At 39.5% G+C, this 21,530-nt stretch overlaps 2 protein-coding genes across 4 annotated transcripts in view; one reads left to right on the forward strand and one right to left on the reverse strand.

The window, feature by feature from the left end:
- Window positions 1-3,718, reverse strand: part of sdhaf3 (succinate dehydrogenase complex assembly factor 3) — a 17,271-nt gene extending 13,553 nt beyond the window's left edge. Inside the window, exon 1 of the mRNA XM_040121553.1 lies at window positions 3,371-3,718. The gene's annotated coding sequence lies outside the window, so the exon portion shown is untranslated. The remainder of the gene's footprint in view (window positions 1-3,370) is intronic.
- Window positions 3,404-21,261, forward strand: si:dkey-202e17.1 (uncharacterized protein LOC555344 homolog). Of its 3 annotated transcripts, none has more exons than XM_040121550.1 (4): window positions 3,404-3,646; window positions 3,885-4,060; window positions 12,678-13,342; window positions 20,768-21,261. In XM_040121550.1, the coding sequence occupies exons 2-4, from the start codon at window positions 3,898-3,900 to the stop codon at window positions 20,873-20,875; spliced, it is 936 nt and encodes a 311-aa protein (XP_039977484.1). In that variant the 5' UTR covers window positions 3,404-3,646; window positions 3,885-3,897; the 3' UTR covers window positions 20,876-21,261. The 3 variants fall into 3 exon arrangements, with proteins under 3 accessions (XP_039977484.1, XP_039977485.1, XP_039977483.1); XM_040121549.1 differs by having other exon boundaries at window positions 3,407-3,646; window positions 20,711-21,261; XM_040121551.1 differs by lacking the exon at window positions 3,885-4,060 and having other exon boundaries at window positions 20,711-21,261.
- The last annotated feature ends 269 nt before the right edge of the window (window positions 21,262-21,530 follow it).

Consider the following 21,530-nt stretch of genomic DNA (forward strand, 5'->3'; position numbering starts at 1 on the left):
AACAACCATACAGTGCTAGAAGTACAGCAAAAACCCTCTTGGGGCCCTCCCTTTCCACTCTGGGTCTGAACCCAATCTAATCTTTACCCTCTCCCTCAAGATGATCATATATGAAATAGGCTTGTTCAACAGGTCTCAGACATCTAGCCCTCAAAGTGGCTCTCATCTCCTCAACTCAACCCTCTACAGGGATACCTGAAGCTCCTCTGAACACTTTCATTCCCTAGGAATATAAAGCAACTGTTCAGAAGGAAAACGATCATTGTAGTCAGAGTGCTGGGAACCAACCACACTGCCAAAGTCTCAGCTCCTGGAGCTTGCTGGCCAAGGCTGAGGCGAGAGAGAGATATAGCTCTTTCAATGGGCAAATGGAAAATAGAGGCTAGGTGACGCTAGGATGCAGCTGGTCCTAAGATTTGTACACTGCTGCTTTGTTTGAACCCAAACGAAAAAACGCAAAACGGAAGGAACAAAAAAAAAAATTCTTTGTCTTCAGACTCACCTAAGTTTCCACTGTATCTTGCCTGTTAAGGCCCTAATCTTTAGTATTAATTTGGTCCAAACAAAAGAACAGATGCTTGATTGGCTGGCGCCAATACCAATGCACTAAACAAACAAAGGAAAACTGAATACAAACAGGAGCAAACAAAGAGCAGCTGTGGGAGTGCTGTATCTTGGTTTTGCCCATGGATAAGTACGCAGCCCTGCCTCTTCGCAGCAGGTTCCGCACACTGGAAAAATAACTTGCTTGGAAACACAACCAGGGAAGCTGTACATTTGCCCAACGTGGGCATGTACATTTATATCGTTGTTTAACTATATCATTGTAAACTTTAGGTACCTTTTTTTAGGTACCTTTTTTTGCTGTACCAAAAAATTGAAGTTTATTTTGATGCCCTTTCATCTTTACTAGTTAACATATAGACTAGAGAAAAAAATGATTGAATTCATTATGCTGCTCAAAGGCTACCGGCAGCTATCAGCAAATTTTAAGGTGGAATGTTTTCTTCCATGTTACTCATGAGTTGATATTGTGAATCAATCAATACCTTAAATGTCAATATGACAACTTTGAGCATTCGATTTGTTTTTAGTGATGATTGGATTTTGAAGCACTTAAAAAAAGGTAAATGAATTTCAAGTGGATTATGCAAACTGCGAATATTCTATTTCCCCACTTGGAGAAAAAAAATGGCAGAGCATTGCTCCAGTGCACTCCTATGCATACACTCCAGGGAATCTCCAAGACACTGACCCAGAGAGGAAGAGCAGCCTACCACTGAGCTAACATGCACTCCTTCTATAAGGCCTGTTAGCAACCAAGAAGTAGGAGGAGCCACAAGCTGGCCAACGGTAGCTTTGAAGAATTTCCACTGCCAGTTACATATGGAATATCTGATTTGCTGTTTATTAATGTGTTTGAATAATGCCATGACAGATGGGTCATGTAAACTGACAAACATGAAAATAAAGCTATTCATTCATTCATTTGAAATAATAAAATACATCCATTCACTGGATTACTGTAACATAATAGCTGCTGAAAAATAACGGAAAAAGAAATGGTGCAGCAAATTCTTTGAGACTCAAATGACTCAATACCTGTCTGAACAATGAAAATGCCCTGGCAGCTCATGTTCCTCTCCGTGTTGAAGTGTCATTTCAACAAATTCCCAAAAGTTTCTGTTTCTCCCCACACCACTGTTGTCTTCCAGGGATGGTCATGGTATCATTTAATTCAATAAAAAACACATGGCATTGACCTTTTGCCAAACCAAGAATGTCATGTGTACACAAAAGCTACAAAAAAAAAAAAAATTGTTGTATGATATTACACAGCAATGGTTAAAATAACAATTCAGAAGATCACAGGTACTTTGTCATCATGGTCACAAGAATAACTACTGTATGTTGAGTGACACTTGGAACGGGAAACTAACACTGGTCTCCTGTGTCTGTCCTACATTTTGTTAGACCATCCATCCAACCCAACCTCCTTCTTCTGTGGACTTAAATTGTTTCCTCCTTTGCTCCTGATTGACCAGAGTCATAATTGCTACGGCCATGGTCACTTTAATTTAAACAGATGCTGTTTTGGGCACCTCCTTTTTCTTAGTACTTGTAATCTTAGAGGCAAGGAATGTAGAAAAGATATCATAAACTAAAATAATGATCTTTTTCTCCTTCCTGGTCCACTACTGTATGACTTTTTCTTTTCAGATTTTCAGCAAAAAACGGCCTACAATCAAATATCACCCTGATTTGATGAAAGTCAAAACTTTCACCTCCTCCCTTTTTTTTTCACATCACTTGTCATTCTTGTTACATCTGCTACTCCCCAATGCTTTGAGAGATGATTCAATCACATCACACAGAAGATTAGTAGGACCGAATTTTGCCCCTAAGTCAGTGGGGCTCTAGTGTGTCATTTCACGTTTGAAATATCTGAAAATCACACGTCCTTACATCATGCGAATTTTATCAAGTGACATGATTTATGGGGGGTATGTGCCAGATGATTTCTCGGTTGGAATCAGTGTATGGATTAAATAAGCAAGACATAAAGCATAATTAGTAGCTAAACTTTAGAGGTGGCAGTAGGTGTATTTTGTTACTTTTAGAAAGAGCCAGTGTAGCTGTTTTTCCCTGTTTTCTTCGTGCTAAGCTAAGCTAACCAGCTGCTGGCAGTGGCTTCACATTTAGCGTACAGACAGGAGAGTGGCATTGATCTTCTCATCTAACTCTCAGCAAGGGAAAAAAAAGAGTTTATTACCCAAAATGTTGAACTTTTCCTTTCAACGTGATAACCTCTGCCCTCTACTACTGACAGATGGAAAAAGAACTGAAGAGGTGATTTATGTGAATTTTTCAAATATGAAATGACTTTCCACATGATTTTCCAAACTTATTTTTACAAATTGGCTTTTCATTGGTTTAGTGCTTATTTTTTAAACTTTTAATTGTATGTCATTTTTTATATATATTTTTATATTCTCTATATTTATAATATACATTTCTCTATGTACTAATGATGTATTTTATTGTATGTATTTTTGTCATTGTTTTTATCTGTTATGTATGTAAGGCATTTTATAAACTTATAACAGCTTTTTCCCCTTCTATGCACTGTATACTTGTGCTGAAACCCTCTTACAGCACAGCTTATAAAGTACAACATGAAGGAAATGAAGTCTAAGGATATCATCATAAGTTTATTTAAGAAGTAAAATTGGTAAAATAATGTTTGACCTAATAAGCGTTTTCACGTGGCTCTGGCAGTTTTAACAGACCACACTGTCATGATGCTGAACTAGTTTCTTAACCTTTCTGCCTCAGAGTGACCGGTTCGAAGTGGTTTATTAGCCCTTACCTGTAAGTAATCCTTGATTTCTCCTCCTGGTGGCCGTGTAATGTTACCCATTCCGCGTCCTCCTCCTCTTGGTGCGCTTCGCTGTTTGCAGAGTGTCATGACGTCGGGATGTGTCCGTCGTGGCTCCACCTGGCTTGAATCTGAAGACCTGAAATCCCAGTGTTAGTGGAAACACCTGCGCGGGAGAGAAAAGGGGTCCGACTGTATGTGTGCGCCGTTTTTGTTCCTCTGAAGCAAGAAGCAGCATACGGAGGCTTGGGGGTCATTCCTTACAAGGTACAAATAATTTCTGGTGGAAATTATTCTCGCAGCTCATTTACTGTTCTTCAGATTTTTAAAAGGTTTTATTGTAACGATATCAGTTGAACTTCTTTCCTGACAGCTGCCTAGATAAATATTTAAAGAAGCTTCACTCTCGTAATTTTAGAGCAAATATCTGAGTAGCCTACCACACATATACCGTGCATTCGGTGATTTAATTATTATCTGTCTAATTCCAAATTGTGTCTGACAGGTACATCAGGAGGATGAGGCACATTCTGTCTAATTTATTCTTCACCACTGGACTGATGATGGGATTTCTCTGCCTTCGCTTTCTATTGGACTTGAATGTTTCAGTAGAACAGGTCATATATTTAGTGAGGGACGTCACGCATGATGTCAAACATGGTGAACATCATGTAGATAGAGGTAGGCATTTTGTTACATTTTTAATCGGTCATATTATTTGCATGTCTTTCTCTGATGCCATACCCCCCACCCCACCCCCCCAAAAAAAAATATTAGTTCTTAGTGTCCTGACTTTTCGTTTTCAATTCAATTCAATTTTATTTATATAGCGCAAAATCATAACAAAGGTGTGTGTGTGTATGTATATATATGTATGTATGTGTGTGTGTATATATATATATATATATATATATATATATATATATATATATATATATATATATATATATTGTGTGTGTGTGTGTGTGTATATATGTGTGTGTGTGTGTGTGTGTGTGTGTGTGTGTATATATGTGTGTGTGTGTGTATATGTGTGTGTGTGTGTGTGTGTGTGTATATATAAATGCGCTAATTTACTGTGCAATTTTGGCACAGTTTTTCCATTTTTACATGCATTGTACTTTAACGAGAATTGAGCAGATCGCCTTCAAATGTGGTCGGTGCAATCTGAAGATCTTTTGTGATACAAAATTGCAAACTTTCTCAGTTTGCTGTTGCTCAGTTGGCGTGTCGCATGGCGAATTTCAATATTTCACCATGAAAGAGGAAGTTGTTCTAAGTCAAATATACTGTGTAAGGTCCATTAGTCTCTTGGACAGTGACATCATTTTTGTAATTTTACCTCCCTCGTGCATGAAGCGTTTAGGAATTACTTTCATTTTAACTTAATTTGTTATGAAATAACAGGCCACACCTGGCCATGAAACTGTTCAATTGTCGATTGTCCAACTACTTTTGAGCCTCTGAAAATGAGGGACTATGTATAAAAATGACTGTAATTCCTAAACTCTTAATGTGATATTTTTGTTAAACCCCTTGAATTAAAGCTGAATTTTACACTTCAATCACATCTCAATGGCTTTGTTTCAGATCCATTGTGGTGGTACAGAGGCAAAATTACAAAAATTGTCACTGTCCAGATATGTATAGACCTACCTGTACATATTCTCCATCTGCCCAAAACTTCACGATTGGTAAGAGTCCTGGCCTGATGACATTTACATGCCAGTATTCAGCTATACTCATAGCGCCACCTACTGGAAACAGGAAATGTTATCTTTCCAACTTTGTATTCCTGCTTGCAGATGTGAAAATTGTAACTTTTCATAGAACGGTGTTGCCTTGTTGGTGTGGCGAATTTCAATGTTTTGCCGTGAAAGAGGAAGTTTTATATTTTGATGTACTCCAACTAGGGGGTTAACCACGTCCACCTCAATTCTGGTCAGAAAACCTTAAGACCTTGTTGATGCTTTATTCTGGAGATTGTGAGTTTTCACTGGTTTTCCCCGGCGGGCTGGTGAATTTCAACCTTTTGGCATGAAAAAAAACTGTAACTCGAATCCACATCATCAGATCTTTCCCAAACTTCAAATGTTTTGATAAGAGTCCCGGCTTGAAGACATCTACAGCCAATATTGAATCACAGTAATAGCGCCGCCTACTGGCTACAAGAAGTAAGCCTTGTGTAACAATCATCATTTTATTTACATAAACGTTGCCTTATCTTGTCTGCAATTGTTAAACAAAAACATGATGCATGTTTGGTGCATGTTCAATAGTGCAACATTCTAAACACAGGAATGAATACAAAATGTGTAAAACGTAATGTCTGTCGCCATGCACTCCACGCAGGAAATAACATTTTACTAATTTGCGCAATCTCAGTGTACAGAGCCGTCAGCTGGCATCCTACCCAATGTTCAATATGGTGCAAGAGCCCAATCAATGCTACTTGCAGCTTTAATTATTATTATTCTTATTTGCAGTCTTTAAATGCAAAAACAAAGGTTCTTGGGTTGTTTGAAAACTCATGAAAGTTGGCACACATGTCAGACTTGGTGAAAATGGATATCTGATTTTGGTCTTTGGTATTGTTGTGTCAAAGTATAGAAAGCGCCCCCTACAGAATTCAAAAGGAAAGCTCCCCACGTTTCACTTTCACCAACACATACCAAATTGGATAGGCAATTGTATATTCACAAGACTTTAAAAAAGCCTCTTGGAGCCGTACTCTAAATCCCACAGGATGTTGGCAATTTTGATTTTTAATGTAAAATTTTCAAGTGTATATTTCCATTTTCAGGGGTCATACTTGAAGGAGCTCCTAGAGAATTGATACGATTTACATCAGGTTTGGTCAGTTTAATCTAAAGACCTTTGCAATACTATATTGCAAAGCTTTGAGTTTTCATTGAATGGCATGCCACGGACATGCCATTCAAAGACAAAGTTGTTGTAACTCAAATATACAATGTTTGCCCCAAACTTCACATTTGATAAGAGTCTTGGCCCAAAGACGTCTACATGCCAGTATTCAGCTACAGTCATATCGTCACCTACTGGCAACATGAAATTACGTTTTATACTTTCATGTACTCTTGACCAGATCCATTTAACATTATATATGCAAAGCCTGAAGACCTTGATTATTCTGTATTGTGAAGCTTGTCTAAGGTCAAAAGACAGTGACTCAAGCCCCTGTGCACGTTCCTGCCTTAATGCATGATACAAATGGTACTGGTGGACACAGTAAGTTATGTTTAAGTCATTGGTTTTGTATCCGACGATCATGCAAATTGATAGCCATGTCATACAACCTGCATTAACACTGTGTATACCACTCCCCCCACAGGCACAAGGTGCAAGGGCTTGTTCAACACTGCTTGCAGCAACCAGGGTTGATCCGACCCTGGCTTGCGTCACGCTCTTGCTCTCTTCCATACAGTCCTCCCAGAACTATCAGCTCTGTAAGGAGCACCTACTTTTGAAGAGGCTGATGATAGCACCATGTCAGGCCTCAACAAAGTTGTATTGACATGGTTTGGAAACTTTAGTTACTTCCCCAAGTAGACTTGCAGCTCCGAGTTCGACGCAGAGATTAGGAGACTGGCTGCTGATCTAGGTTGTGGCTAAGGCAGCTCATCCAGCCCTAACAAAGGCCATGTTCCTCTGGCCATGGACATGCTTGTTGTCGGTCATGGCTTTGGAGATTGCCTCTCCAAATGATTTCAGCACCTGGTTATGTCGCCAGAGGTAGCAGCCCTCCCTCAGGGCTGTTGGGCAGCTGCTGAGGATGTGTTCAAGGGAGCAATGAGAAGGGAAAGTCTTAAGAGACCGCACCACTGGAAATATACAGCAGTGGGGACATTGTCAATCATTTTCTTGAGCCCAAGGAAACTATCCTGAGCCTGATTGAAGAATTAGCAGAAGTACTGTGCCCTACCATATTATAAAGCCATAGTATCCCAGCTCTGCTACAGGTCAGTTCAAAGTTTATGCAATAGGAAGTTTCCTAAATTTTGATGACCCTGTGGGTCTCCGCAAATCATCAGTGTCACGGGTTGTACATGCTTAATTGGGTTGAGGTCGGGTGACTGACTTGACAATTGAAAAATATTCTATTTCTTTGCCTTGAGAAGCTCTTTGGTTGCTTTTGTGGTATGTTTTGTTTCATTATCAATCTGTAATGTGAAGCACCATCTAATCATTTTTGCAGCATTTGACTGAATCTTAGGAGATAGTATAGCCCTGTATACTTCAGAATTGTACCTCTATCAACAGTCACATCCTCAATAAACACCACAGACCCAGTTCCATTGATAGCCAAACATGCCCATACCATAACACTACCTCCACCATGTTTGACAGATGATGTGGTGGCTTTGGATCATGAGCCATTCCTTTCCATTTCCATACCCTTCTTTTCCCATCATTCTGCTACAAGTTAATCTTGGCGTCATCTGAGTATTACCAGCGGTTTGCACCTTGTTGTAAACCCTCTGTATTTACATTCATGAAGGCGTCTCTTTATTGAAGACCTGGACACCAAGGAAAGAATTCTGTCATCATCCACTTTAGTTTACTTCCGTGGTCCTCCCGGTCTTTTGGTGATGCTGAGCTCCTCACAGCATTACTTCTTAAGAATGTAACAAATTGTTGATTTGTATTGACACCTCATTCGACCGCATATTGAGAGTTCCCATGAACAGTTACCGAATGCAAATTCAACCCTTGAAATCAACTCAAGATTTTTTGTCTGCTTAATTTGTTATGAAATAACAGGCCACACCTGGCCATGAAACTGTTCAATTGTCGATTGTCCAATTACTTTTGAGCCTCTGAAAAAGGGACTATGTATAAAAATGGTTGTAATTCCTAAATGGTTAATGTGATATTTTTGTTAAACCCCTTATAAGTAAGTGTCTATACTTCAATCACATCTAGATTTTTCATTTCAAATCCACTGTGCAAAGTTAGAGGCAAAATTATGAAAAATTGTCACTGTCCAAATATATATGGATCCAAATGTATATGTTGACAAACTTTTCTCTGCCAGAAATCAAAACAAAAAATCACACTAAACTGAGCCACAATGCTGCCTACCTCCTCTGTCCATTCAGTTACATAAAGACATAAGTAAAAAACATAACACATATTGCTGATTTTTTTTATCACTCAGGTGAAACAAGAAGACAATTAACATACAGTATATACATGTTTATTCAGTAAATTGCTCTGATGAATTAATAATTACTCAATTAAAACCCCAATAACAATGAGCTGTTGAGCACTAGTTGATGAATCTCTTTAAATAATGTGACAAAGAAATACAGAACTGCAGTCTAAAAAAATTCATGTTAAAACTTTTCTCGATTACAGAAAGGTATTAGAAGTACACAACATATTTACTCTAACATTAACTGCATCTCCACCTTCAATTTATCTTGCTGAAGCTTTAAAACATTGGTATCAAGCAGCCATTTTCTTGAAACTGGAGATTTTATTTAGCTACATGAAGAGGTGCAGTAGTTCCCTCCAACACTGAAGGGCAGACCTCGCTCGGACCAGCTGCAGCTGACATCTCCTTTCCTTTCCCCTCTCTGATTACATGGCTCCCTTTCTCTTGCTCCCTTCCTCTCCTCCTCCTGCTGTATCATACAGACTGCAGACGGAGTTGCAAACAAAAATAAACTCCAAAAGCACTACTTTATTCTGAAGCCCACATTATAGCGTTTGTTGACATGTAACTTGCCAGTAGCTTCCTCATAGGCTGTATCGTTAAACCATTACCTAGCTACCTACCAATTCAACCATTAGCATACCACAACCACTGTCACAAAGTAAAACTTGTTTTTGCTTTTGACTCTCAGCAACCCCGGTAGTCGCACAGCATACTCCGCTTTCTCATCCACCAATTAAACTCCAAAACAGAGGCGAATGCCCAACGTATATCTTCAGCATCATTTCTGTAGTGTCTTTAAGCTTTTCTTGTGGTCCTCCTCCCGTTTTAGGATTTCTTTTAAACATTTCTTTATTTACATCTTGTATCATGTCATATATATATAATATATATATATATATATTATATATATATATAATTTTTTTTTTTTTTTTTTTTTTACATTTTTGATGCTTCTGTCAATGGCAGGATTAACTGTTTACTGTTGCTGCAAATTTTTTACATATCAGTTTTGGTTTTTTTTTTTTTTTTTTTTTCTAAATTGTTTACACTCTTTGCTTTATGTTCCAAGTAAAATGTACTCGTAACTCGTAATTTTCTGCTGGTGGTGTAAACTGAGCTGAGCAGTTGGATGCAGTTACTTGGTCAGCCATTATTTTTACTTTTAAAATAAGTCTTAATTACCCAAAATTCATTCTGTAGTCCTGCTTAATATAGTCAAGAACGAAAGTGCATTGTGTAACAGATGAATTTAGACATCTATCTGAAGTTTTACTGTTTGTTATAACTAAGCTATAGTCAAAGTTTATCTTTGTGAAACTGGCAAATTTCTGGCAGCAGTACTTAATGACTCATTGTGCAATAGACCCATATCGGCCTTAATGACAGCAAACGTGAATTTCTCATAGCAGGAAGCATAGCTCCAATTATTAATACCTCTCAAACCGTCAGCAATTCATAAGTCTGCATTTTAACACCACCCCTGCCCTGGAGCTTACACATCTAAATGGAATGTAACCTTTCTTGCCATTAGTCATACAGTACCTGCGCTTTCCTGACTATATATCAAGATGTCTGTCCTAATAATGGTCCACTGGCTGTGTTTGTGAGTATGAAAGCCAGCAAAGGTTTTGTTTGTCACAGCACTAGCAACCAGGGGTGTAAGAAGTATTCAGATACTCAACTTAAGTAAAAATACCCCATTAGAAGTAAGTCTGGCATTCAAAGTTTTACTTATGTAACAGCACAGAAGTGGAAAGTACAATATTTACTTCTGAAATACTTTATACTTCTGCCCAATAGATGTAACATACAATGGTACTCAAAATACTTAAATTGTACTTACTGTAAGAATGGTACTTTACTACACGTGCTTTCCATCACTGCTGGCATTTTATATTCAATTGTCAAGATATGTGCGCACATTGGGGGATAATATGATTGTGTGTTGTGCCCTCCCGAAGATATATTGTAGAAGTGGCTGATTCCATTTCTCATGGAGGCAGCATTTGACCTGCTGCAGGCCAGCACAACAGTAAATTTGGCAGAGACAATGAGAGAGTACATCTGCAATAGATTGATTTAAAAATCTGGTAGGACTCATACTAGACTTTATTTTGTACAGTCTGTTTATTTGCCTTTTGGTCCAAACATTTCCAGTTGTCCAGTTGTTATTCCATCTGATATAAATTGGGTGTATCTGATGCTGCTTTCAACTGGCACAAATCATATTTTCAACTTGAAGTTGAGCACCAAATATGCTTACAGTAGCATTCAAAATATTTAACTTGAACATGTTGCAATGTGACTGACCATAAAGGGATGTCATCCTGTTCCTTTTCAAAAATGGTTATTTAGTTTTATAAGAAAAGACTAGACAAAAGTAACTTCCAGTGGCTCTGACATTTCTAAAATACCAGCATACTTCAGCTCTGAGTGTCTACATACAGGTTGTATATACCAAAGCTTAGGGCAACAGTTTGTCTAAGGAGTTGCAAGGCTTTGTTTTGTGATTCACCATTAAGTTAAAAATTAACCAACCTTAAACGTTCACTATAAACTGAAAGTTTAAAGTTCGTTAACACATGGTTTCCCTTCAGTTGGGAGGAAACTATTTAAAGCTGCTTTCGCTACATGTTATGAAACATTGTAATCTCTTGCATTCCTCAGTGTCTTTAGTAGGAATGACTAACAGGTAAAAAGATACATGAGTGAAATGTGAATACAAGAAGTAAAGTTGCATGTCCCTTGGGTCAGTGCCGATTATAGCTAAAACAAACAAAAGGTGTGTGTGTGTACTTCTTTCTTTGTTAGGACCAGTTTGAGTTATAAACCCTACGGAGTGAGGACATTTTGGATGGTCTTTGGCAAGACTTTAAATAGCTGTTTGAGGGTAAAGACTTGGTTTTAAGGTTTTGGTTGGCTTAAGTGGTTAGGAAATGTATTATGTCAATGAGTGTCCTCACAAAAAAGTACAAGTTTGTGTGTGGAGTTCATACGAGGAAAAAAGTTGGACAGTACATGAAAAACATATTGGCTGCTCTTTTTCAATCAAACAAAGAATGTAGGTATCTTTTTATAGTGCCAAACGCTGAAGAGGAGGGAAACGATGGATTATTTTTCGGTCAGGCAGGTTTACTTTCAAACTGGCAAGTTACAGTGCTTTACAGAGGTCATCTCCTACACACATTAAAGAGAAAAATAAAGTAGAATGAAATGAAATAAAAACGTGTTAAAAAGGAAAATAGACAAGAACTTTAGTAAGTCATCATACAATTAACTGCCGTTACGGTGCAGTAATTTCAACTAAATTGATAATAAAAGTGCATTACGCCTAACTGTACAAACCCGACCACTTACTGGCGGCAGCAGCAACAACATGCCTCCTTTATCCTAGACAACCTGGACCAGCCACATATGAACTGTCCCTGAAAATCCTAACGTTTTTTCCAGTCTGTATTGATCCAGCAGTGATACAAGAACTTTGTAATAACTTTAGCTGCTGGTTGTTGGCACAGGTATATTTTGCTGTTGGAAGCCACTAGCACCATCCACCGGTGTGCACATCTCTGCATTACTACCAACAAATACTATGGCCAGAGCTGAAACTGACCAATGAGAACGAATGTAGTTTCCTCTTTGTCACATAAAATATATTGTCCACTCTCACTGAACGTTACCACTCAGCGTTCATAAACTAGCAGTGCTTCAGTAGATTAACTAGCTAATAGTAGCATATCAAGTCATTTCCAGGTTTGCTTTTCCTGCTGTCTCTGCTCTGCCTTTTTTAGATTGGTATTTTATGACTAATAAAAACCAGACTGCTACTAAAAAGGAGTGCCATGCTATTTTCATAATGCCTTCTGAGAATGACATTAATCATAGTATTATAAATTATTGAAAGTATTGTTACCATCAAAATGTTTAAACATAGTAATGGTGGAACTGAAACACATTGTTTAACTGAAAATGTAAGTAAAGATTACTTACATATTTAGTTAACCTTTTGACTCAACAGTCCCATCTGTGGCTTCTGTGACTCTGTACTGATGACGTGAAGTCCTGTCTAAAATGTCCATGCAGCTCATTTCTGATATTTTGTGCTTGTTATAACTCCAGGTGACAACAAGAGCTCAGCTGCTAATTCTTCTCACACTAATCGGATCTTATGCTGGATCATGACGGGACCCAAGAACCTGGAATCCCGAACCAAGCACATCAGAGAGACATGGGCCAAGCGCTGCAATAAAGTGTTGTACATGAGCTCTGTCAAAACTGACTTCCCCACTGTCGAGCTGAATGTGAGTGAGGGGAGGGACAACCTGTACTGGAAGACAATTCGAGCTTTTCAGTACATCCACATGCACCACCTGGAGGAAGCAGACTGGTTCCTGAAAGCAGATGATGACACATACGTGGTCATAGAGAATCTACGCTACACCTTGTCGAAATATGATCCAGAAAAGCCCTTGTACCTTGGCAGAAGGTTTACCCCTTTCATCAGTCAAGGCTACATGAGTGGAGGAGCAGGTTATGTCCTCAGTAGGGAAGCACTGAGAAGATTTGTCAAAGGCTTCGATTCGGGGGAATGTACCCACTTCTCTACCATAGAAGACATGGCTCTTGGGAAATGTATGGAGACGATGAAGGTGGAGCCAGCAGACTCCAGAGATGTGAAGGGGAGACAAACATTTCATCCTTACCCACCAGACCATTACCTGGTCAGACAGCCCCCAAGACCACGGCCTTGGTATCTGATTTATGACCACTACACTCCAGTAGAGGTAAGCAATGCTATACACAAAAACCTACTAAACCTATCTGGATTAAGCCCGGTCTCAGGAAATTTCATGGAATGAGCACAAGATGCCCACTATCCCTGCATGCATTCCTGAATTAATTCATATTGGATGATGGCGTGGGAGAGTTGTGGGGTGGGGTACAGTGACAAGGCACAGATCAAAAACAAAACCATAAGACTATAGGTGTGCATTTATGTTTGTATAGTGTTGTTAGTCCAGGAGAGGTTGTCTGTGATGTACACACTAGAGGTCTTCACGGGTTGAACCTAAACCCTGAGGACCGGATCCGTGACCCATACAGGTTAGGATCCATATTTCCTACTGTCATACGGATCTTGGTCATGTTCCGTTCTATTGCTGCGCGTCCCGGGTCTTTTTGACATTATGTGTGATACCCAAGTGGATCAGAAAAGACCCGGTTGTGATCAGACAGTGATGATCATGATGGAAGTTCATCTGTGGCCAAAAGGTGGCACCAAATGACCTGCGTGTGTGCCCCTGAGTGAGTGCCCCCTGCTCAGGAGGGGGCACTCGGTCAGAGAGCAGAGGTCAGACTCGTCTTGGAGAGCACAGAATGATAAAAAATTAACAATGTTAAAATGAGCAGCCATGGCAATGAATGAGCAATTGTTATTATAGTTCAAATGGGCAAACAGTTGAAGTTATCTTTATTATGATAGATGCAACAAAGCTGATTCTAAATGAGTCGCATTTGTAATCCATCACCATGACAGCAAGTGGACTGGTAAAATAACGATTGGGTTAGCCATTCTGTTACAATCAGCATGAAGAAATAACAGAAAACTTGAATGAATTTTACCAACTTTCTGGGAAGGAGGATGGATTATATGCATAATGGCCAGGCACAGGAGAGAAGACTAATTCTTTTTAGGTAAAACACAAAGTTTTGTTTTGACAACTTTTTAAATTATTGTTAACTTGTTAATAGCAATCAGCTGTGAAACAGGTGCCAGTTGGGAGATCTCCAGGCCAGGTTTGTGTCCGTACAGTTCCAGGTGCATTCGGTTCCAGGTAGTAGATTTCCCGGTCTTTTTGGGTTAACGCATAATATCTGGACCTGTGACGACATCGGATTTCAGGTTTCTAGAAGTTAATAACAATCTCTTGTTTTCCCTTAATATAGGGAAAGATTACCTTTGCACCATGTGGCCAGTTGGTTAACCTCCTTTCTGTAGTTCGATTATTCATTGTTGCCGATGAGACCCACCAAAGTTGTCATCAGCAAACTTGATTAATTGGTTGGAACTGAAATCTGTTGCACAGTCATGGGTCCCTAGGGTGAAGAGCAGGGTACTGAGCATGCATCCTCGGGGGGCCCCATGCTTATTGTGCTCGATCTTGATGTGGGATTGCCGATCCTTACTGACTGTGGTCCCTCAGTGTGAGAGTCTAGTGTCCAGTTGTAGAGTGAGGGGTTCAGGCCATACAGGCCCAGTTTCCTTATCAGAGCAATCTATGATCAGCATTCTCACACAAGAGCCTTTCATGTCCAGGTGTTTGAGAGCTAAGTGAGAGCTAAGTGAGAGCTAAGTGAGAGCTAAGTGAGAGCTAAGTGAGAGCTAAGTGAGAGCTAAGTGAGAGCTAAGTGAGAGCTAAGTGAGAGCTAAGTGAGAGCTAAGTGAGAGCTAAGTGAGAGCTAAGTGAGAGCTAAGTGAGAGCTAAGTGGAGGGCAGAAGAGATCGCATCATCTGTGGACCAATTGGCACGATATGCAAACTGAAAGGGGTCCAGGGTAGGAAGAAGGATTGATTTTATGTGGTGCATGAGTAGTCTCTCAAAGCACTTTTTGATGGATGTAAGTCCGACAGGGAGTTAGTCATTGAGGCAGGATGAGGGTCACTTATTTAGCACAGGTACTATGGTGGCTTTGAAACATGTGGTGACAACAGCCTGACTTAAAGAGGTGTCCCTATGAAGATATCCTTGAGCTCTTCTGCAAAGTCTTTCAACACATGACCAGGTATGTTGTCTGGACCCACAACCATTTGGGCATTAATTAGAGACGAAGATGAATTCTTCACACTGGCTGAGGAAAGGCACAGAACCTGGGTGTAAGAGGGTGTGGTGTCTTCTTTGCAGGTGTGCTTAGTGCTTCAAAAGGTTCAGCAGAGAGATGGATCCCCTGCCATAGGCTCTGTGCCTCTGCTGTCTTTGAAATAATGGGTTATCCTTTTGGTGTACAGAAGCTTGGCTTTACTGATGCCAAAGGACATGTTGGCTCTCGCTGCTCTCAATTCAGCTGTCACCAGTTCTGAAGGCAGTGTTCTGGATTCTCAGCACTCAGCTTCTAGAAAATGGGCAGAAAGAAAGAGAGAGAGAGAGAAAGAAAATAGCTGACAGTGGTTTCTTACATAAGTCAATTTATTTATATAGTGCCAAACCATAACAAATTATCTCAGGGCACTTTTTCGATAGAGCGATCTAGACCGTTCTCTTTATAATATTTACAGACCCAACAATTTCCCAAGATAAGTAAGCACTTGGCGAAGCTGGTGCGGAAAACTTTCCTTTAAGTTACAGAAACCTCGGGCAGAACCATGCACAGGGTGGGCAGCCATCTGCCTCGACTGATTGGGTTGAGAGAGAAAGAGAGGGCAATATATAGAGACACACAATGCAAGTTCCACATAGAGATGGAAAGTAGCTGTAGGAGTAGTAGTAGTAATAGTAATAATATTATTGTTATTGTTATTGTTATTGTTGTTGTTGTTGTTGTTATTGTAGAAGTACGTATCAAGTAAGAATATGATGGTAATAGGAGGCCTGTAATCACAGATCCAGACTCTATATCTCTGGAGGCAGAAAGAGGTGCAGAGAGCAACAGCTGAAAGAGCAAGAGAGGCAAACAGTCTGGACACTCATGTGCTTGACGGGGTCAAACAGAGTTGGAGTGATGCACTGATCTTCAGAAAGTTTACAGGACGACATGGACTATAGTATATAAATTTGGTTTAACTGATTCATTCAGACAGAGATCAGCCTTCCAGTGGTAGAATAGTGACAGGCACAAAGCCTGAAAAAATAAAAAGGTGCTAATTACAAGGCATAAAGATGAATTTTAAGTTTGGATTTGAAGGCCTCAACAGAGTCAGCCAGTAAGCTGTCAGCAGGGAGGCTATTCCAGCGAAGGGGGCCCGAAAGGAAAAGGCCCTGCAGGCAGCTGACTTGTTTTTAACTCTGGGGCCAGACGGGAGCCCTATATTCTGACAAAGCATAGCACAGGATGGAATATAAGATTTAAAATTAAACAGGTAGGAGGGGCCCATTTAGAATTTTTTTATGTCAATGAAAGCACCTTAAAGTCTGATCTGACATAGATAGGGAGCCAATGAAGGGAAACTAAAATTGGTGTAATGTGGTCATATTTTCTGAACTTAGTTAAAATTCAATCTCGCACGATTCAGAACCATGTGAAGAATTTTAGTACTAGCACATGGCAGGCCAGAAAACAAAATAAAATACAGTAATCAAGTCTGGATCACATAAGGGCCAGAGTTAGGATGTCAGCATCTGCCATAGACATAAAAGACTGAATTTTAGAAATATTACATAGGTGAAAAAGGGCGGTATTGGTGACGTCTCGCATGTACTGAGCGAATGTAGAGGGTACGATCAAATATCGCACCCAGATTCTTGGCTGTATGACTAAGAGAACTCAGTTGTCGAGAGTTACTGTTACTTGATGAAACTGATATCTGTCGGGCTGGGCCAATGACCAGCGTTTCAGTTTTATCTGAATTTATCAGCAGGAAATTTCAAGACATCCAGCTTTTCACAGCAGACAAACAGACCTCCAATTTTAGAATTTGAGAGGGTCATGAGTCTTTTAAACCACATATAGCTGAGTAACATTCGCGTAGCAGTAAAAATTAATTCCATGGCTGAATAATTTGGTCAAGAAGTGAAATATAAAAAGTAGGACTTTAACCAGGTAAGGGCCAGGCCAGAGGTGCAAAATTTGTTTTCCAGTTGGTCTAGGGTAGACAAATGTTTATGGTATTGAAAGCTGAACTGAGATCCAGTAAGAGCAGGACAGAGGTAGAATCTGGATCAAGTAGAAGGCACCAAATCATTGACCACTATAGTAAGTGTTGTTTCAGTGGATTGACAGGCCCTGAAAGCAGACGGAAAAGCTACAAAAGATTAGTCTTAGACAGATATCTTTGGAGAGTTTAGATGGCAGAGAGTCAGTGAGGCAGGTAATGGGTTTAGAAGCCAACACTATATTAGACAATGATTCAAAAGATACTGTATTACCTGAAGATTTGTTGGAGCAGGAAGTAACTGGGACTCAACATATAATACTCAACTGGTTCTGCAGTTGAAGCTGGAGAAGGGTTAATTTTGGATCTAATGTCATCTATTTTACTGAGGGAAAAATTCCAGGAAATCATAAACCGTAAAGGGGTGGGCAGCTAAGAGATGGCTGCCTTTGAATAAGTTTGGCTACAGTTTAAAAAAGAAATCTAGGACTCAGTTTGTTACTGATGAAGTTAGAGAAATATGGTGCTCTAGCAGTGGAGAAAGTAGGCTATCATATAAGTACACACTTGTGCCACTGGAGGTAGAGAGCTTCTGATTTTGATTTGCACCATTTACGCTCCATTCTCCCACAGGTCTGCTTCAGAGCATGCGTTCCCTCAGTAAACCAGGGTGTAGACCTCTTTGACCATCTATTTTGGTGGTGACGGGTGCAACTGAATCCAGGAGCCTAGATAGAGCTGTGATTAAGTCACTGGTACAATTTTCAGCAGGGCCCTGATGCTGCAGTGAAAGGAGCCATAGTCACTCACCAAGAGCAGTTAAAGTTTATGGAATGTGTCGAGTGGTAAATACATTTGAACCAGTGTTAGTACCAAGCTAGTATTCCTTCAAATTTGATAAGAAAGTGGTCAGAGATAACAGAAGAGAGAGAGTCAGATTAGACACCTATCGCGTGGAATAGAATCGGGTAAAGATTGTTACCACTGCAGTCAGTAGTGTCGCGCACAAACTGGGTGAACCCAACAGTATCAAGTACCAGAAAGGCTTTACATTTGAATGAGGCGCAGAGCTTATTCAAGTGGAAGTGTTGTTACCAATAATTAGAATCTCAACAATGTATCTATTAAGACCTGAGATAAAATGCTTCTAAGAATTGTGAATAAAGGGCAGGTGGTCTATAGAGTGCCCCAAGGTGGTTGGAATGGTTGGAGTCTGTTGTCCTGGAGATGGCAATTCATAACTAATGGAGATGGTTTTTGTACTACAGCTTCAAAAGAGTTAAAGGTAACATCAAGATTGGAGGTTAATCCGAAAATAAATTTACAGATTAATGCCACACCCCTATGTTGTTTAGTAGCCCTACCCACATGTGCATTGGTGTAGTCAGGTGGGGTAACGTAATTTAGTGGTAAGAGAATATTACGTTTAAGCAATGTTCACATAGAACAAACATCCAGATTATGCTTAAGAATCAAGTTTTTAGTGATCTGATATTTATAAAACTAACTTTAAGGGTCTTGATCTGTAAAGCTACTGGTAGATGAAGTGTTAATAGGGATTGGACATCTTGTATTTTATTTTTTTTTAATTTGTGGCCTACACACATGATGATGTGGAGGTACAATTGTAATCACTTGGAAATTCTGTTTTGATTAATTTTATCAGATGCTTTGTGGGACACTTCACTGCCACCAGTGGTGGGAATGGTGATTATATCATGGTGATTTGCATATTTAGGAAACTTGTGAGTAATATGGCGGGGGAGGTAGACGGTTTGGGTTGTAAATCTGATCAGTCTGATGGTCTGCACGCTGAGGATTTTCCTGGATGGATTTGTTTTCAAAACTAGAGGACTCCAAAACCACACTTCCTATAAACCCAGCAAGCTGTCTAATCGCCTGTGACCTACGGAGCGTGAAATCCCTAATGTCAAACCTGACAAACACCTGTCTATATTTCTATATAAAATAGCAGTGTCTACTTCAATTGGGAGAAGGCTGTCTGCTTTCAGCATATCGAAACCAAATCTTTGCTCACTACTGTCACTACTGCGACGAGCCAGCTAGCAGTTCAGTGAAGTAAGTAGCTGACATGTCTCTCTCTAGCAGGGAAACCCTACCTACAAAAGTGGACACAAGCTAACACAAGCCATCCTAATAGTGTAATTGAGGTATCATGAGCTATAGGGAATGAGAGGCTAAATTGGTAAGCTACGCTAGGCTAAAAGAGCTGACAGGCTACCATCTAACACTAAGAAAATCTCGCGATACAAGTAATAACTCAAAATTGCTGTTGGTGAACTGAACTTGTTTAATTAGACAAGCTCACTAACAGGTACCACTGAAGGAATACTTAAAGGGTTCATACGTCCCAAAAAATGGTGTTATTACTGGGCTATAAATAAACTCTTGTTCATTTAAAGCTTTAAATGTCAGGCGTAACTAGTTCATGAGGGTTTGCTAGGTTGTGGAGGAAAACCATTTGGTTTGGACCTCTTTCCTTCTTAAAAAGAGCTTCACAGCATCCACACCAAAATGGAAGCATGTAAGCAAATGAATTAATTAGGTCTTAAAATAAGTAACAGCCAGCAATTTGTTTATGATTTGACAGAGCAACAGCCCCATATAGTGTGTCCCTCCTTAGTGTGTCCACAGACTCCTCTCATTATCAGGTGTGTAGTACAGTGTGAAAAGAATGGAAAAAACTTACTGCACATCATACTTTTAAAAGTATAGAATTTCTATTTTTTGCTGCAACTGACTGGTACGTGGTTCTATATAACCAGAAAGCCTGAACGCCATGACGTGTGCACAGTGACAGAAAAAGATGAACCAGAAGGGTTTTCTTGGCTTGAAACAAGTCCCTGTTACATGACAGTGAACTTTCCACATCAGAATTGTGATTTCACATATCAAATACAATAGGTCTTCTTGTCAAATAGGTCTTGGTGGAGGAATGATATTTGACTCTCCTCCAGGTCCTTCAGTTTCACAAGAAGTGTTGAAATGAGACCAAACAAAATATGCACAATTGACATGGAAGTCCATAAACGAGGTGGTGACCACATAGACCATGTGAACCCAAACAACTATATTTTTATTTGGTCATAAATAAACAGTGTTGGTATCCTTACCTAATGACAAGGCAATGAAAAGGTTGGCAGGGATTAAATTGGAAGCCTAGAAAAGCAGAGGAGGATGGAGTTATTTGTGTGTAATCAATATCCCTCCCGTCTCAGTCATCCAGCATCCAAACCTGTGCTCAGTCTTATTTGTATTGACCACGAAGCTACAGTTTTATTTCACTGTGCTAACCTCTAATGTGTTTTTCCCACTCTCTGTCCAGGGTCCAGGTTGCTGCTCAGATTTTGTTGTGTCCTTTCATTACATTTATGCTGTACAGGTGTATGTTTTGGAGTACCTGACGTACCATCTACGGCCATATGGATACAAATACAGATTTAATCCTGATGAAAAAACTGAATTTAATACCACAGCTAAGTCCATATGAGATGTGGATGTCTTCACGACAAGCTCTGCACAAATTGGAGGAGAGGTTGGAGGAGAGGTTGAGGGTATCAGCACATTTCAGAGCCAAGCTTCATTTACTTACCATAATATATAAAATCTTCTGTAACCATAATTTTATAACTTAAAGCTTTTCGTGGTTAAAGACCTGTTGATACCCTCAACCTGCCGATGTCAAAACTGTGTTCATGATGTTTGGGGGTGTGAGTGGGTCTGTTTTACTAAGCTATCACTTTGTGTATAATCAGAAATGAAGAAATGTAATTAATGCCTTTGATCCTAATTTTTGTGTTTTATAACTCTTACAAACTTGTATTTTACTTGAAGGGTCGTCTTTCTATTATAAACATCTGTATATTCTGTGTTGAAGCTACTGAGAAAAGGTCATTGTATAGCTTGACAGCAACAAGGGTAAACCACAGAAACAGTGACAGATGTGAGAATTTTGAAGAATTATTTTTAGCCATGTACAGAGAGGAGCAACTGATCTAAAAAGCAGAAATAAAAAAAGCTACAATATTACAAAAAGTTGCATACTAAAGACAAGATGGGATTAAGGCAGCTGAAAATTGATTTTCTGTTATAAGGAAGTGATGCTGCAGTATCTTCTTCTCTTGCAGACAAGAGTTTATTGTTTA

Source organism: Xiphias gladius, chromosome 24 (genome assembly GCF_016859285.1).
Source record: "Xiphias gladius isolate SHS-SW01 ecotype Sanya breed wild chromosome 24, ASM1685928v1, whole genome shotgun sequence".
Taxonomy (NCBI): Eukaryota; Metazoa; Chordata; class Actinopteri; order Istiophoriformes; family Xiphiidae; genus Xiphias; species Xiphias gladius.

Bases quoted from the DNA above. Each gene is read 5' to 3' on its own strand.
- si:dkey-202e17.1 (XM_040121549.1), top strand. From the start codon at position 3,898: ATGAGGCACATTCTGTCTAATTTATTCTTCACCACTGGACTGATGATG. The intron at 4,061-12,677 runs GTAGGCATTTTG...TTATAACTCCAG, and splicing joins TGAACATCATGTAGATAGAG to GTGACAACAAGAGCTCAGCT. The intron at 13,343-20,710 runs GTAAGCAATGCT...CTCTCTGTCCAG, and splicing joins ACCACTACACTCCAGTAGAG to GGTCCAGGTTGCTGCTCAGA.